The following is a 17,971-nucleotide window of genomic DNA, read 5'->3' on the forward strand; positions in this document are numbered from 1 at the left end:
GGGTCAGGAGCAGCACCAGCTCCATAAGCAGCAACTTAAGTCTGGAATCTCTGATGACCAGTTTTCATCAGCCGCCTTCTAAAGAAGCCACCCAGCAGCAGCAGTGTCACATGCAGCAGAACCTCAACCAGCAGGTGGTGGCATACTTGCACCTTTGTATCCTCTGGACTATTGGGCATACAAACTTGAAGTGTGGCCGCAACTGGCTGAGTTTGCCATGGGCATGCTTTCCTGCCTGGCTAGTAGTGTGGCATCAGAGCGGGTGTTCAGTGTGGTGGAGGCATAGTTACCACTAAGAGAAATCGCCTTTTCTCTCAAAATGAGAGATTAACCTTTATGAAGTTGAATCAGACATGGATCAACCAGATACCAATACCTGATGCAAATGAATAGATCATTCTGCCACTAATGATCATACTGTAGTGTGTTGCCACATCGAAATATTCAGCAAAATGGGCCATTACTTCTGGCCACATGCTGCTGCCACCCGACTACTGCCATTCCTACAATGGAGCGTCATAATGATATGTAAATGTTACATTTTTACAAGGATATCCATGCCAAGTGCTATTACACTGCTGTTGTTGGGTTCTGCTACTAGTGTTATCTGTCACCATCTTGTGCTGTATGTCACTTTTGCTGCTTCTCCTCCCCGCTCTGTTATGGAGCCACTATTTTCACTGTTTGGCCGTGTTCACCGTTTATTTTTCTGTTCTTCTGATCTGTCAGAACCGAAAAAAAAACACACACAAAAAAAACCCAAAAAACAATCCTGTATTTTGAGCATCCACAAGGTCTGTTTCACACGGTCAGTATTTGGTCAAAAGCAAAAGTGGGTCCAAAACACAGAAGAGATGCAAATATTTCCATTCCATTTTATCTCTTTAGGTTCAACTCCTTACTGACCAAATACTGATGCAAATGTGTGTGTAATGACCGGCGTCACGCAAAATGGAGGGAAATGGGAAGGCCCTGTCCAAGGGAGAGGGAAAGATGGTGACCCCTGACTCACCTTGCGGCTGGCACCTGACTGACCTGACGTCCCTAGACGGGTTCCTCACCCGTACGCCGATCACGTGCCTAAACCCTGGCTTTCCCTAAGATGAGCCCTATGTAGTGAACGGGGCGGTGGGATCACTAGTCCGCACCACTGACACTAAGAGGAAAACACCAAGGAGAGGACAGACAATACAGACAAACATATAATCCCAGGTGGGCGACAACAGCAGACCACAAAGGCTCAACAGGGATGCGGAGGGTAACGTTCTGGAACAACAACCAGGGAACACAGCTACACAGCTCCAGTGGGTCAGTATAGAAGTCCAGGCAGGAAGCTCTATATCTGGCAACCAGAGAAGTCAGAGATGGGAATATAAGGAGGTTGGGATTGCTGGACAAGAAACAGCTGAGGAGGAGAAGCTACGGATTCCTGAGTGAGCCAAAAAGGATTGCAAGGCAAACCCAGAAAGCTACCATTAATAAACAGCACTGTCTTTAGACATAGAACGCGCAGCCACCCGCTGCGACTTCCTGACCCCGGGTATAACGGAGTCAGGCGTGGCTCTTGACACCCTCGTGACAGTACCCCCCTCTCTACGAGGGGCCTCCGGACACTCAGGACTAGGTCTCTCAGGATGAGAGGCATGAAAAGCCCGAACTAACCTGTCGGTGTTTACCTCAGACGCTGGAACCCACATCCTTTCCTCGGGACCGTAACCCCTCCAATGCACCAGATATTGAAGAGAGCGGCGGACCCGACGAGAATCAACAATTTTGGATATTTGAAACTCTAGATTACCATCCACAACAACAGGAGGGGGTGGCAGCGGTGACGGTTCTAGAGGTGGAACATACTTCTTGAGTAACGACTTATGGAAGACGTTATGGATTTTAAAAGTCTGAGGTAGCTCCAGGCGAAAAGCCACGGGGTTAATGATGGCTACTATTTTGTAAGGGCCAATGAACCTAGGACCCAGTTTCCACGAGGGAACCTTTAATTTAATATTCCTAGTAGACAACCACACATAGTCATTCACTCCTAGGTCCGGACCGTCTCTTGTCAGCCATGCATTTATATTTACCTCCCATATTTTTCAAATTAGCTTGCACTTTCTGCCATACAGAATAAAGAGATGACGAAAACCGTTCCTCTTCGGGAACCCCAGAAGACCCCCCCTCTTTGAAAGTACAGAATTGGGGATGAAAACCATATGCACCAAGAAATGGTGACTTGCCAGTAGATTCCTGACGGCGATTATTTATGGCAAACTCGGCTAACGGTAAATATGATGACCACACCTCTTGGTTTTCAGACACAAAACATCTTAGATATGTCTCAAGGTTTTGGTTGGTACGCTCAGTCTGTCCATTCGACTGAGGATGGAAAGCTGAGGAAAAGGACAAGTGTACCCCCAAACGGGAACAAAAAGCTTTCCAAAATTTAGAAATAAACTGGGTTCCCCGATCCGAAACAACATCGGAAGGGAACCCGTGAAGCTTCACGATTTCACTGATGAATACCTGAGCAAGAGTCTTAGCATTAGGTAGTGCGGGTAACGCAATGAAGTGTACCATTTTGCTAAACCTGTCCACTACTACCAAGATAACTGTTTTCCCCGCAGACAAAGGTAAGTCAGTGATTAAATCCATTGACAGATGTGTCCATGGCCTATTGGGAATGACAAGTGGCAATAAAGACCCTGCAGGACGTGTATGAGAGACTTTCGCGCGCGCACAAGTAGAACAGGAAGACACAAAATCCATTACATCCTGACGCAACCTTGGCCACCAAAAACGACGAGACAATAGCTCCAAGGTTGCTTTACTACCCGGGTGCCCAGCAAGTGCCGAATTATGATGTTTCTTTAATAATTCGAGACGCAGGTTTAACGGTACAAACAATTTCTCTGAGGGGCAAGAGACCGGGGCGTCCCCCTGGGCCTCTAACACCTTCCCCTCTAGAACAGAGTGTACCGCAGAGACAACCACTCCTCTTTGTAGAATTGGTACCGGATCACTCACATTACCCCCTCCCGGGAAAAAACTAGATAGTGCATCTGCCTTGGTATTTTTTGCTCCAGGACGATAGGTAATAACAAAGTTAAACCTGGTAAAAAATAGCGACCACCTAGCTTGTCTAGGGGTGAGACGCTTAGCTGATTCGAGGTACAGAAGGTTTTTGTGGTCCGTAATCACAGTGACGGGGTGGATTGCCCCCTCTAAAAAGTGACGCCATTCTTCAAACGCTAGTTTAATAGCTAATAGCTCCCTATTGCCAATATCATAGTTCTTCTCTGCTGCAGATAGTTTTTTTAAAAAGAACGCACAAGGACGCCATTTGCCAGGAGACGGACCCTGAGACAGCACAGCCCCCACTCCCACCTCTGACGCATCTACTTCAACAATAAAAGGCTGGGAGACATCAGGTTGGATTAGTACAGGTGCCGAGGTAAACCTCTCTTTTAGAGAGGAAAAAGCAATTTTAGCGGCGTCAGACCATTTAGAAAAATCAGTCCCCTTCCTAGTCATGTCAGTAAGGGGTTTTACAATCACCGAATAATTTTGAATGAACTTTCTATAGAAATTTGCGAAGCCCAAGAACCGTTGCAGTGCTTTGAGGTTCTCAGGAAGATCCCAATCTAAAATTGCCTGGACCTTCCTAGGATCCATACGGAAACCTGAAGCAGATAATAAATAACCTAGGAACTGTATTTCCTGAACGGCGAAGACACACTTTTCAATTTTAGCATATAATTTATTCGTCCGTAGGACCTGCAGTACCTGTCTGACATGCACCTCATGTGTTTTCAGATCAGACGAATAAATTAAAATATCATCTAGGTATATCACCACAAACCTGCCAATAAGATGACTAAAAATGTAATTAACGAAATGTTGGAAGACAGCAGGAGCATTGGTCAGACCGAAAGGCATGACTAGATTTTCATAATGCCCCTCAGGGGTGTTAAAAGCTGTCTTCCACTCATCCCCTTCCTTGATACGAATCAGATTGTAGGCCCCCCTAAGATCAAGTTTGGAGAACCACCTAGCACCCGCAATCTGATTAAACAGGTCAGGAATGAGAGGAAGAGGGTATGGGTCTCGGATGGTTATCCGGTTTAATTCGCGAAAATCTAGGCAAGGACGCAGGCCCCCATCTTTCTTTTTAACGAAGAAAAACCCTGCAGCCACGGGTGAAGAAGAGGGTCTGATGTGTCCCTTAGCCAAGCTCTCGGAGATATAATCTTTCATGGCTTGTCTCTCTGGACCCGAAAGATTATATAACCTGGTCTTGGGTAATTTTGCACCGGGAATCAGGTTAACCGGGCAATCATAAGGACGGTGAGGTGGTAACTTCTGGCAACCCTTTTCAGAAAAAACGTCCTCAAAGTCCGAAACAAATGTAGGTAGGGTAGCTATGGAGGCGACTAAGCAATTGCTATTTAAGCAATTTTCTCTGCACTGCTCACTCCACTCCAATATCTCCCTGGCCTGCCAATCCACCACTGGATTGTGCGCTACCAACCAGGGAAGACCCAACACCACCGGAGTGGGAAGCCCCTCCAGAACATAACATGAAAGCAACTCGTTATGGTGGTCCCCTACCCGAAGGTGTAAGTTATGGACAATGTGAGTGAGGTTTCTCTGAGACAGAGGAGCAGAATCAATAGCGAATATGGGAATAGGTCTCTGTAGCGTACAGAGAGACAAACCCATAGTGTGGGCAAAATGGGCATCTATCAAATTTACTCCTGCTCCACTGTCTAGGAAAAAAGAAATAGTCTCCGTCTTAACGCCAAAAACAACCACCGCTGGCAACACAAATTGCGATATTCGTATGGAGGAAACGTATACCCCCCGGCTGACATCCTCCACACTGCCTGGGGTTAGTAGTTTTCCGACGGTCTTTTGTTTTTGAAAAAGGAAGGACAGACATTAATAAAATGACCCCTTTCCCCACAGAAAAAACAAACCCCACGCCTACGGCGAGCCTCAGGAGGACGGACCTGACGAGTAGTTCCTCCTAGCTGCATAGGCTCTTCTAAGTCCGTACAGACTAACTGCTGCTTGGGAGGGGTTACCAGTTGCTCCGGATTTTTCTATCTGTCCCTAAGACGTCTATCTATCCTGATAGAAAGGGACATAACCGCATCAAGGGAAAAGGGAGTCCCATACAGCGCAAGCGCATCCTTAATCCTTTCGGATAACCCAGAGCAGAACTGACTCCTGAGAGCCGGGTCGTTCCACTGGGTATCCGTAGCCCACCTACGGAACTCTGAGCAATACTCCTCTACTGGCCGCTCTCCCTGTAGGAGTCTCCGTAACTTTGATTCAGCCAGTGCGATTCGGTCAGGGTCATCATATATGAGACCCAAGGCCCCCAAAAATTAATCCACTGACCGGAGAGCCTGGGAATCAGTGGGTAAAGAGAACGCCCAGGATTGCGGGTCCCCCTGAAGCAGGGAAATAACAACCCCCACCCGCTGTTCTTCATTACCAGAGGAGTAAGGGCACAGTTTAAAATATAATTTACAGGCCTCACGGAACGTCACAAATTTGTCCCTTCCCCCAGAAAATCTGTCAGGAAGAGCAACCTTGGGTTCCGTAACAACCTGGTTACCTGTAGCAACCGCTGGGCTTGCGGTCTGTAGCAATTGCTGCTGTTGCTGGAGGACCGACGCCTTCAATCCTGCCACCTCCAAAGACAGGCCTTGAAGTTGCTTTGACAAAGCAGCAATTGGATCCATACTGGATTCTAAGTAGGTAGAAATTTTTTTATTTTTTTTTACCTACACAAAATAAGGGCCAGATATAATGTAATGACCGGCGTCACGCAAAAGGGAGGGAAATGGGAAGGCCCTGTCCAAGGGAGAGGGAAAGATGGTGACCCCTGACTCACCTTGCGGCTGGCACTTGACTGCCCTGACGTCCCTAGACGGGTTCCTCACCCGTACGCCGATCACGTGCCTAAACCCTGGCTTTCCCTAAGATGAGCCCTATGTAGTGAACGGGGCGGTGGGATCACTAGTCCGCACCACTGACACTAAGAGGAAAACACCAAGGAGAGGACAGACAATACAGACGAACATATAATCCCAGGTGGGCGACAACAGCAGACCACAAAGGCTCAACAGGGATCCGGAGGGTAACGTTCTGGAACAACAACCAGGGAACACAGCTACACAGCTCCAGTGGGTCAGTATAGAAGTCCAGGCAGGAAGCTCTATATCTGGCAACCAGAGAAGTGAGAGATGGGAATATAAGGAGGTTGGGAGTGCTGGACAAGAGACAGCTGAGGAGGAGAAGCTACGGATTCCTGAGTGAGCCAAAAAGGATTGCAAGGCAAACCCAGAAAGCTACCATTAATAAACAGCACTGTCTTTAGACATAGAACGCGCAGCCACCCGCTGCGACTTCCTGACCCCGGGTATAACGGAGTCAGGCGTGGCTCTTGACACCCTCGTGACAGTGTGATAGAGCCCACTCTTGCATACATGACTTTTTTTCCATGTAAAAAACCTATTTCAGACATAAATGGCCAAAATGGATGCAAATTTGGCATAAGGCCTCTTTCCCATGGTCAGTATTTTGCATCAGTACTGTATTTGATCAGTATTTGTAAGGCTGAGTGGGTTCAAAACATAGAAGAGATGAAAATATTCCCATTATATGTCATCTCTTTAGGGTACATTTTTGGTGTTGGCTTACAAATACTTACCAAATACTGATGCAAAATACTGACCATGTGAAAGACGCCTTGGTGCACTGTACATTTATGTACAGGGCGATAGATTAGATCTGATGGTAACAGTGGCCTGTAATACTGATGCACAGTAAATTTACAGCTAACAGAAGGGATTAAAAGATCCATGTGTTTGGATTGCACCAACATGGATTAAAAGAACATTTTTTTTCCCACCATTACTGTATTGGTGCTGCCTCCAGTTCTTTATTTGGTTCCACTAAGGAGCCATTTGGACACAGCTCCTGCAGGGGTGTGCTCGGGTTTTTTGCTTTGCTGAAGAGTGTTGTATGCATTTCTTTTTGTTTAACAAACAGGATTAGCTATGAATCTTGGTGCGCATTGTTACTGCCACTGCTGCCACCTTCCCCACTCTGTCGTGGGGCCACTACTTGAATATTGGTGCACTGCACAGTGTACACGGCGATAAATTGTAGCAGAGTCTGTAGTTCAGCAGAGTGTCCTGGGTATACCTGATTTATCGCGATTCGTGACAAATTAATTCAGAACTAATCAAATTTCTTGCTGAACTTCGGCTAAGATGCCGAATCAAATTTTTCAAAACTTCTCATGTCTAGTTATATTAGTTGAAAATTTTACTCTGTCTTGTGCCACAAAGAGAAGTGTCATTGGGTGGCCCCCAGCAGCCCCTATAAGTTATGTGGTCGTACAGCTTCCATAGGCCCACTCACAGGGAGGAGTCTTCAGCCTGGCAGGTGGCATCCACTACATTCTGTACTGAGCTATCCATGTGTTATCTGTGCTGTTACATAGGACTGCAGGTAGCATTTACTACATTATCTACTGAGCTATCCATGTGTTATATGTGGTGTTACATAGGACTGCAGGTAGCATTTACTACATTATCTGTACTGAGCTATCCATATGTTATCTATGGTGTTACATAGGACTGCAGGTGACATCTACTACATTATCATTTGAACTGTTTGGTGCAATGTTCATGGGGTACAAGGTAATCTTGGATGTGACATGTGTCATGTAGCAATGCAGCCATAGAAATAAATGGGGTGGCAGCATGACTTGCAGGTTTTCGTGACCCCACAATTGCAAAAAATCCAATCCTGCTGTTTTCTACTGTTTTATTTACTATGCTAGATTTGCTGTAACGATAATCTTATGTTTTTCAGATCGCCCAGCTTTGATGGAGCATTGCCCAGCTCTAAGCCAACCCTGCTCAGCAGCTGCCAAGGCTTAGAGGGACCACTGTCTGGCCCTCCCCTCTGCTCTTGCGTGGTGGTGTCCATACTAGCGAACTCTTAAAGGGGTTATCCAAGGCTATAAACTGCCCCCCATATGCCGGGCCCCTCACATTGAATATACTTACCTAACCCCCCACTCCCTGCGCCGCCGCAGCTGCTTCTCCCCGTGCGCGGATGAAAACATCCATTGTCGGGATGGGGGGAGGGGGGGGGTGAAGGGGGGTTGCAGCCAATGGCAGACGGGGACAAACCTTCCTAGCATCTCGGGTGACGCTAGGGAGGCTCGCCCCTGTCCCCGCCTGCCATTGGCTACTCCCCCCCGACACCGGATGTTTTCATCCGCGCACGGGGAGAAGCAGCTACAGTGGTGCACAGACCAGGAGCGGCGCAGGGAATGGGAAGCCAGGTAAGTATATTCAATGTGAGGGGCCTGGCATATGGGGGGGGGGGGGGCAGTTTATAGCCTTGGATAACCCCTTTAAGCTGTCAGTCAAGAGCAGAGGAGAATGGTTTCCTGTAAAAAATCCAATACACAAATTTTTTTGTGTGCATCCAGCACCACGGATTGCGGACCCATTCACTTGAATGGGTCTGTAATACGGGAGATGTGGAACTGGGGCACGGACCGGAAGCACTACAGAAGTGAATAGGTCCGCAGCACGAGCACGGAGCCCTTACGTTCGTGGGCATGAGCTATTAGGTTGTATAAAAAATAAATAAATAATAAATAAAAAAAAGTGAAAGAACAGCATAGAGTTTATACTGCTGAAAGTACTAGATAAATGATTGACCCGAGATCCTGAAGAAATGTCTATAATACTCATTTGTTCACTTACTTTACAGTCATGTACTGCAGATCAGCTCCCTCGGAATTCATCCTCTTTATTTTCTCTATACTTTCTCTTGTCTGAAATGATTCCGTATTGATTAATAATATTGGTTTCTGTATATTTCGATAACAAGTATCTTCTAGGGGAAACATCCAGGGATCCAAAACTACTGCACACCTAGGAGACAGAACATAGAAACTAGCTGATGACAAAAAGGCCGCACCTAGAATATTAGGGCAGTTTACAATAATGGTGCGTCCTCAGAAGAGCCAATAACTGGACTGCAAGTCCCCAGCTCTTAAAGGGGTTTTCCAGGAGTCTGAAATGAATGAAGGGATATAGATTGTGTGCTGAAACTTAGTACAACTTTGTTTTGCTGTAACTCAAGATAACTACTAATGAATGTAAAAAAATCATTGTTTCTGCGTCCACAGATTTAAGTATGCAATATAATAACTTACCGGAAAATATTGTCCTTTACCAAACTAAGCAAGGCAGTGGCTCCCCCAAATGAGTGTCCCATAACAGCTACTCTGTTGAAGTCTATTCTATCCTAAACATTAAGGAAACAGAATGGAATTGGTAATAGAAAACTAACTTCAAAAACTAGGAATAGAAAAATTGATCGTTATGCAAAAGTATTCACTTCGGAGCATGTTAGGATGGGATGTGTTGGTGTTGATGTTATTGTTATCATACTGTTTGTACAATCAGTTCCTATGCAAAACTATGTATCTCCATGATTACAAACTACATACAACCCTAGATCCCGCAGCCACCCTCAGTAAGTTAATAAGATATCATATAAATTATAGGAGTAGATTTTATTTTGAACTTTCCTACCTTAACAATGAGTTGTATACACTTTTCTATCACTGTTCAATCATTTAGAATATCAGATGATCCGGTACCTATCTAATCCTATATGCATACATGCCCCGAGATCATTTACAGAGCTTTTATACTGTGTCTAGCTATGGTATAATGGGAGGTTGGGGGGGTACAGGAACCAGGTGACGATCAGTGGGTTTCCCAGCGTATATAGCTGTCACTATAGTATAGCTGATTCATATCATGATGGATCTCATGAATACAAAGCAGCTGTAGGGTTAAAAGAGTGTACCGACAAATAGCTGTTGAATGACATTTAGTATATAATACTGAACGTACAGTATATTAATGTACACTAAGATTATTGCATGTATGATTTCATATAAAGTGTTCATAAACGTTCAGAAGCTATAGGATGGGCATACGGATATTTTTCAGTAGTCTGAACTACAGCAAAGGCCAACAGATGTCATATAAAGATTAAAGATACAATCTTGTTAGTGAGCGGGAGATGTAACCAGCACAGGAAAATGAGAGATTGTGTATTCACACATGGGTTGGAACGTTTCCTGTCAGCAATTGTAGCACCAACGGTCTGAAATACTATGCCCCAGCTGGCACAACACGCCTCATACTTATAAGAACACGGAATGGCAACATATACATAGTCATCTGTAGCATTGTCTCTAGTCAAAATGTGAATTACTCTGACACAGTCCCATGGACCATCTTTAAAATCTTGATCTCATAAAAGCTAAATACATGCTTATGTTCTATTTCAGCTACCTGGTGAATGCCACTGAACTGTACCCAAGAATATGCTTTATAGAAGACTAATATTACAGTCGGGACAAGGGGGTGCATTAGAAGGTCACCAGGTTTCAGCTATGGGTCATGTCATGTAATGGGTATGAGCACACATAGGCATCTTTTAGACTTGTACATCACATCTCAGTAAATATGCTCTAGGGATACAATTATTGGATGGAAAGAAGATTACAACAGACAGTGAAATCTATCTACAACAATGAGCAAGGGAAGGGTTTTTCTGTGAGTGTAATATTGATAGGTTATCAATATCTGATCGGTAGAGGTCTGAATCCCAGGACCCCCATGATCAGCTGTTTGAAGAGTCTACAACACTATTAATTACAGGAGGGGAAGATAATGTAGATTGTGACCTGGAACTAAGTGATGGTACTGGGGGTGGAACCGAGGGAGGAAGTAGAACAGTACTAGCTTAACTGGGTGAGAGGCCTAGGTCAGGAGTCAGGGGATACTATATCTCCTAATCGGCGTAAGGAGTCTTATAGGCCAGGCAATGCTCCTCTGGAATTCTAGGAAAAGGGTACGCAAATTAGCTGCCTCTTATGCCTCCAGATATAAGGCAGCTATTCTATAAGTCAATGTTTGACCCTTTAAACTGGCCTTGAGACATGACTTGGATATTAATGAAGCCAGCACCTCATCTGCAGACAGCTGTTTCAGGGTGATTGCCCTTTTTCAGTAAAATGAGAAAGACTATGACATGGCTGGATGATAGCTACCACTGGGCAGTGTTTAGAAAGGATTGTAGAAACCAGAGAGGGGGAGGGGATCGCCTTTATGTAAAGTCCTGTCTTAAGCCCACACTCCGTGAAGATATAAATGAGGGACATGAACATGTGGAGTCACTGTGGGTAGAAATACATGGAGGCAAATGCAGTAATAAAATATTGAAAGGAGTTTGTTATAAGACACTTAACATACCAGAGTCCACAGAAAGTCTATTACTAAGGGAAGTAGATTAGGCAGCAAATCATGAGGTCGTTATTATGGGGGGGGGCTTCAACTTCCCAGATATAGACTGGGAAACTAAAACGTAGATCTCATAAAGGAAATAGGTTCCTGTAAATACCTAAAAATCTGTACCTTTCTCAACTGGTATAAAGGGAAAAACTAATGTTGATAAATAGAAATGTAAAGCACTAAAGACTATAGGGGAAAAACAGAACATGTGAAATGTAGATAAAGGCAGCAAAGCTAGAGAAAGACAAGCTCATTGCCAAAGAGAGTAAAACTAACCCTAAAATGCTCTTCAATTAAATACTAGTAAAAAAAAGGCAAAACCTGAAAGTGGTGGCCCTTTAAAGATTGACGAGGTAGGGGTTGTAGAGAAAGATAAGGTGAAAGTGAATTTATTAAATGTTTTTCCTCCACTGTTTTCACTGAGGAAAAATGAAACGTCAGATGAAATGCAGTGTCAAAGTAAACTTACCAATACATGTGGCCTGTTTGATCCAGGAATGAGTGCAGCAACATCTTAAAAAGATTAAAGGGGTTGTGTCATCTCCAACAATGGGGGAATATTGCTAGGTTATGCCCCCATTGTCTGATAGGTGCAGGTCCCATCTTTGGGACCTGCACTTATATCGTAAATGGAGCCTTGAAAGTCACAGAGGGTGCACCGAACAAGCGTGGCCACCCTCCATTCATTTCTACAGGGCTGCTGAAAATAACCGAGCAATATGCCCCCATTGTCTAAGATGACAGAACCCATTTAAAATAGAGAAATCACTGTCTAGGCCCAGATGGCATACACCCCCGTACCCTAAGAGAATTCAGTAATGCAATAGACAAACCCTTATTTCTGATATTTAAGGATTCTGTGCTGATAGGGAGTCTTCCACAGGACTAGCGCTTAGCCAATATGGTGCCAATATTCAAAAACAGAGCCTGGAAACTATAGGCCGGTAAGTTTAACATCTGTCGTGTGTAAACTGTTTGAAGGTTTTCTAAGAGATGCTACCGTACCTTGGAGTACCTCAATGAAAATAAGCAAATAACGGCATATCAGCATGGCTTCATGAGGGATCGGTCATGTCAAACTAATTTAATCAGTTTCTATGAGGAGGTAAGTTCTAGACTGGACTGAGGTGAGCCACTGGATGTCATATCTCTCAATTTCCAAAGCACTTGATACTGTGCCACATAAAAGGTTAGTACATAAAATTAGAATAACTGAGGGTGGACGGTACATACTCAGATAGGGTCACTGTCACTATCAATTTTTGCAGATTACACTAAACTGTGTGAAGTAATTTACACTGAAGAGGACAGTATACTGCTACAGAGGGATCTGGATAGACTGGAGGCTTGGGCAGATAAGTGGCAGATGAGGTTTAACACTGACAAATGTAAGGTTATGTACATGGGAAGGAATAATGCAAGTCACCAGTACATACTAAATGGTAAAACACTGGGTAACACTGACATGGAAAAGGACTTAGGGATTTTAGTTGACAGTAAACTTAAGTCCTCTTTCAGATCAGCGAGTCCCACGCATCTGACTTGCAGCATGAGTATGCAGCTACTCCCGCCCTGACTTCCCAGCAATGACCGGGTTGCATAGCATTATACTGATTTATGATGCTATGTAACCCTTACAGTTCTGGAATGTGTTTTACAGACATTAGTATCAAGCTGTCCCCTGTGGGGCTCCCAATCTAAGTTCCTTATGAATTAGTCTTTGGAGTGGGAGAAAACCCACACAAACACGGGGAGAACACCCTCCATGCAGATGTTGTCCTTGGTCAGATTCAAACCGAGGACCACAGCGTTATACCCAGGAATGTGACTGTAACTAGGGGACATCTTCTACGTCTGGAGGAAAGAAGGTTTGTACACAAACATAGAAGAGGATTCTTTACGGTAAGAGCAGTGAGACTATGGAACTCTCTGCCTGAGGAGGTGGTGATGGTGAGTTCAATAAAAGAGTTCAAGAGGGGCCTGGATGTATTTCTGGAGTGTAATCATATTACAGGTTTTACAAAGTTGTGGCTTTTTTGGTGTAAATTATTTTGTTGTAGATTTCCTGTATTAGAATCATTCAATTCAATGGGAAATTGTTTCTGCAGTGGAAATGCTGCAGAAAAACCTGCAACAAAATGTGTGTGGATTTTTATGTCAATTTTCTTAGCAGCATTTTTCACTTCAGAATCAATTTTCCATTAATTAAGCAGATTCTCATACAGAAAATCCGCAACATAACATTCTTTACGGTACACAATGTAAATTCTGCAGTGGAATACAATGCAGGGATAGGCAATTTTCAGCCACCTATGATAAGATGGGAAAGTCTTGATGTTGTGGATTTCCTGGCAGGATTTTTTGCCCTGACAGGGCATCCTTATTCTGAGTACCTGCTTAGAGTCGGAAAGGAATTTTTATACACAAATTTTTTTTTGCATGCTCTGGATCAACTTTGCAGGATAATAGGCTGAACTGGATAGACGTACTGTATGTCTTTTTCCAGCCTTACAACCTATGTTACTATGTGACCATGGGGGTCTCAGAACCCAGACCTCCACTGATCTAACCTCTGACATGAAACCATATTATGTTAAAAGTTTTCATTAATGAAAATTATCAGAAATGTTAAAATTAGTCTTAGCTTTATTGTTTTCAGTCTTAAAGTTGTTTTTTTTTACTGATGACCTATCCTCTGCCCCTCCCATATCAACAATTGGTGGTGGTCTCAGCACCTGGACTCTCATCGGTCAAAACTTCTGACAAGTCACTATGATACGTCAGAAGTTTGTTAGAATGATAGGGACTTTTTAAAGGCTTGTCCCATTATGGCAACTTATCCCCTACCCACAGGATAGGACATAAATGTCTGATCGGCTCGGGTCGGACTGTGGGGCCTCCACCAATCACCAGAACAGGAGCCCCTCTACACCTATTTGAATGGAGTGGATGACACACATAAGTGTCCACCACTTCATTCAACTGGGACTTCAACACTGACCTTATATATTGTGTCACTTTATCTGTTCTGAGCTTTGCCTACCTCTCTGGATGGTAATATTCCGCAATACACACAAATGGCTGCTCCTAATAATAGAAATAGTGCTGTGGAAGTCATTGAAGCAGTTCTGATTCTGTTTATCAGAAGTGTTAGTCGAGACACCAGACAGCTATACTGCTTTCACATCTCATGCATCCTATGACGACAATGCAGATTTCTGCATGAGCATGCCTGGAGCCAGATCTCCAGTTAGACCTCTAGTGGTCATCATGCAGCAGTGCGCCCACCCCAACATGTTCTATTCATGCTATTAATAGCATACATTTCCTAAAAGAGACCCTCCAGAGGCAACATTTTTCCATGTATGACCTTGAATATGCTAAGTAATATGTAATACATTTTTACTCCAGCACCCAATGTGTAGAAATAAACAGAATATGACCAACCCCTTTTAGGGGCTTTTTCAGATGGCTGTCTCTGCATATGTTCTTGGTGAGATTTATTGCTATATATATTTAAAAGATACCTTCAAAGTATCCAGGCTGAAGTCCAGGATGTTAGACACTCGTTGTCCTGCATCCACATCCTGCAAAAGTCGCACAGTTCTGACACATTCAGTTGCTCTTTGATGAACCTAGAAAGGTTAATGGAAGATATTCATATCGGCTGGCTCTATTCACATTTTTGTTATACACTTTCCATCATAAATAATAGTTCCTCTGACACATCCCATTATAAGTCATAGATTTATCCAATTAATTGGGATTATGTACAGAAGACATAAAGGTAGTGAAATCAGAGCCTTTAAAGGAGTTGTATACCTTTGGTTGGGGGTTTTGGTAACCCCCCCCCTTCCCCTCCTTGGGCAAACCTGCAATGGGAAGCATACTTACCTGCTTCCTGACACTGGCTCCCCGCTCCCTCTCTCCCCACCCTCTGCTGCTCCACTGCACTCTCAGAATGTAAGCTTTCTGACGCTGCTGCAGCCAACCACTTGCTGCAGTAGTGACATGCTCTCTTTGCATCACATGACCATGCAACATGACACAAGAGCAGCAGGTTGCTGCTGCTGCAGCCAGCAATTGGCTGCAGTGGCATCTAAAGTAAAGTTTACATTTTGAGAGGCCAGTGGAGAAACTGAGGCCAGGAGAGAAGGAGTGGGGAGCCAGTGCTGGGAAGCAGGTAAGTGTGCTTCCCTTCCCCGTTCTGCCCAAGGCAGGCGGCGGATTGCCAACTCCCTCCCAAATGGTGCACACCTCTTTAAAGAGAACTTGTCACCTGGTTTGGGATGACAAAACTAACTGCATACAGTTGGGATTTAGGATTTCAAATATGCCCACAGCAAACCTATCTGTTCTTGGAATACACATTAAATGAAATGTAAAACTTACCGGGAAAAGAGTCTGGTACTCTTATCCAGCAGTACCAGACGCATGTGAACCATGCTGATGAAGTGGAGGACAGTGCACCTCTCTTCACTGAGATGTGCTCGATCTGCAGTGCATGTGCAGTGGAGCGAGGTGTAACGTCCCCAGCTTCACCACCACATGCACTCGATAACGTGGGAGAAGAGTCTGCTAAGTTTGAATTTCACTTACTTTCTTTTGCGGAAACGGATGGCTTTACTCAAAGCAAGTTTTGGGACCCTAAACCCCAGCTGCATGCAGGTTTTAGTGGCCCCAAATCAGAAGACAGGTTCCCTTTAAAACACATTGGGGGAGATTCCATCACCATAATATGAGTGTATTCCACTAAACTAATATTCTTCTAATAAAGTATAGAAACGTTATGTTATACTTAATTTGTTATCATAGATACACTAATTATCACTCATCTGATCAGCTAGAAAACATTGATGAAATAAGTAATCTGAAATACCTGATAGTTACGGAGATAAAACTCTTTCATTCCCGGTTGCAGATTTTTATATGGGATCCAGATCTCCTGAGGGTTTGTACTGCCATCTTCTTCTGAAAAATGGTACGTAGCACAGGCAGAACCATCTCTGCAACATGTTAATATTATTCATATATCATATCAGTATTTACAACCACACTCACCATAATCAGCATCAATGTAACACTGAAATTGCAACATCAAGAAGGACAAGCCATAAGGTTATGCAAATCGAGAAAGTAGCTGGTGTCACAAAACTCTGCAGATGAAGAAATTTTCAAGAACCTATCTCCATCTGTGACATGTGGGAGGGTCATAAGGGCCAGATTGAAAGCAAATATTTTTATGAAACCTCAAAAATCAGATCAAGTTGTGTGGGATGATTGTATGATGCCTCCTGAACATCACCGTGCCAATTATGACCATTTGTCACAAACTGAGAGAGACAGAATCCTTAAAGTGAGAGACCTTGGTTTATGACTCTGGCAGATTGCTACGCGCCTAGGCCAAGATGTCAGAACTGTTCAACATTGCAAGTTTTATCCTCTTTAGCGATGAGTCCCCCTTTCTTTCTCGGACACAATGATAGCCGGAGAATGGTCTGGAGACCACATGGGCAATGCCACGAAGATGCCTTCACAAGGGAACATTACACCAGTCCTACTCCCAGGATTATGGTGTGGGGCGGCATAAGGTACAGAAGCAGGACCTCTATAGTCTTCATTTCAGGTAAACTAGCAGCTTGGCGTTACTATGATTTGGGCATGGGACCAAGGCTACAGCCAGTTTTCCTAACTGTGTCAGGAGCTGTTGTTTAACAGGACAACGCCAAGCTGCATGTGTGGCCCAGCCAGTGGATCTTGATGATTTGAGTGTCCAAGTGCATTCAGCGTGACAGAACATTCCTCAGACAAACATTAATAACCTCATTGATAGCATGCCTAGAGAGGTGCTTGTATTTCTGTGTGTGGCGCTCATACTAAATAATGAATAAATCAATATATAATCAAGATAATTTGAATGTTTTGTTTCAATTTTTTTTTATCACTTGCACATCATTAACATGTCTATCGATCCTGCGATTTCCATTATTCCCAAAAATTCCTTCTTGGTGTTGCAATTTCAGTGTTGAGGAATGTAGAATAATAATCTTTATAGATATTTTTCACCAATGTGTTCTGTATCTCATTACAGTTGTACATAGTTTTCTGGAATTTGTACAATATGCTTTAACCTCCTAAAGGCTCATGCACGCGAACGTGCCATGTTTTGCGGTCCGCAAATTACGGATCCGCAAAACATGGATGCTACCTGCGTGCGTTCTGCAATTTGCGGCCCATTATAGAAATAACAATTTTTGTCTGCAAAACGGACAAGAATAGGACATGTTATAATCAAAAACAAACACAAAACCGCATAGACATCAATTATGTGGGCGTGTCCATTCACTAAAGCCAAACCTACAAAGATTGCTCACAAAGGAGCACAAAAGACACAATGCCCAAAGGAGTGTAATAAATATACCCTCAATTTATTAAATAGGATTAAAAAAAATACATGATTAAAAACATAAAACGTGGGACAAAACATCAGAGACACTGTAATGTAGCTGTACCGAATCACTGGCCATCGATTCCAATACACCCGAAAAAGATGTCAAACA

General features: G+C 43.8%; 1 protein-coding gene across 1 annotated transcript in view; it reads right to left on the reverse strand.

Moving 5' to 3' along the window:
* Positions 1 to 17,971, reverse strand: part of PAFAH2 (platelet activating factor acetylhydrolase 2) — a 106,771-nt gene that overhangs the window by 20,530 nt on the left and 68,270 nt on the right. Inside the window, exons 5-8 of the mRNA XM_040424231.1 lie at positions 16,291 to 16,417; positions 14,939 to 15,046; positions 9,254 to 9,345; positions 8,799 to 8,969 (exon numbers count right to left, since the gene is read on the reverse strand). Of these exons, the coding sequence (XP_040280165.1) occupies positions 8,799 to 8,969; positions 9,254 to 9,345; positions 14,939 to 15,046; positions 16,291 to 16,417 (498 nt within the window). The remainder of the gene's footprint in view (positions 1 to 8,798; positions 8,970 to 9,253; positions 9,346 to 14,938; positions 15,047 to 16,290; positions 16,418 to 17,971) is intronic.

Source organism: Bufo bufo, chromosome 3 (genome assembly GCF_905171765.1).
Source record: "Bufo bufo chromosome 3, aBufBuf1.1, whole genome shotgun sequence".
Classification (NCBI taxonomy): Eukaryota; Metazoa; Chordata; class Amphibia; order Anura; family Bufonidae; genus Bufo; species Bufo bufo.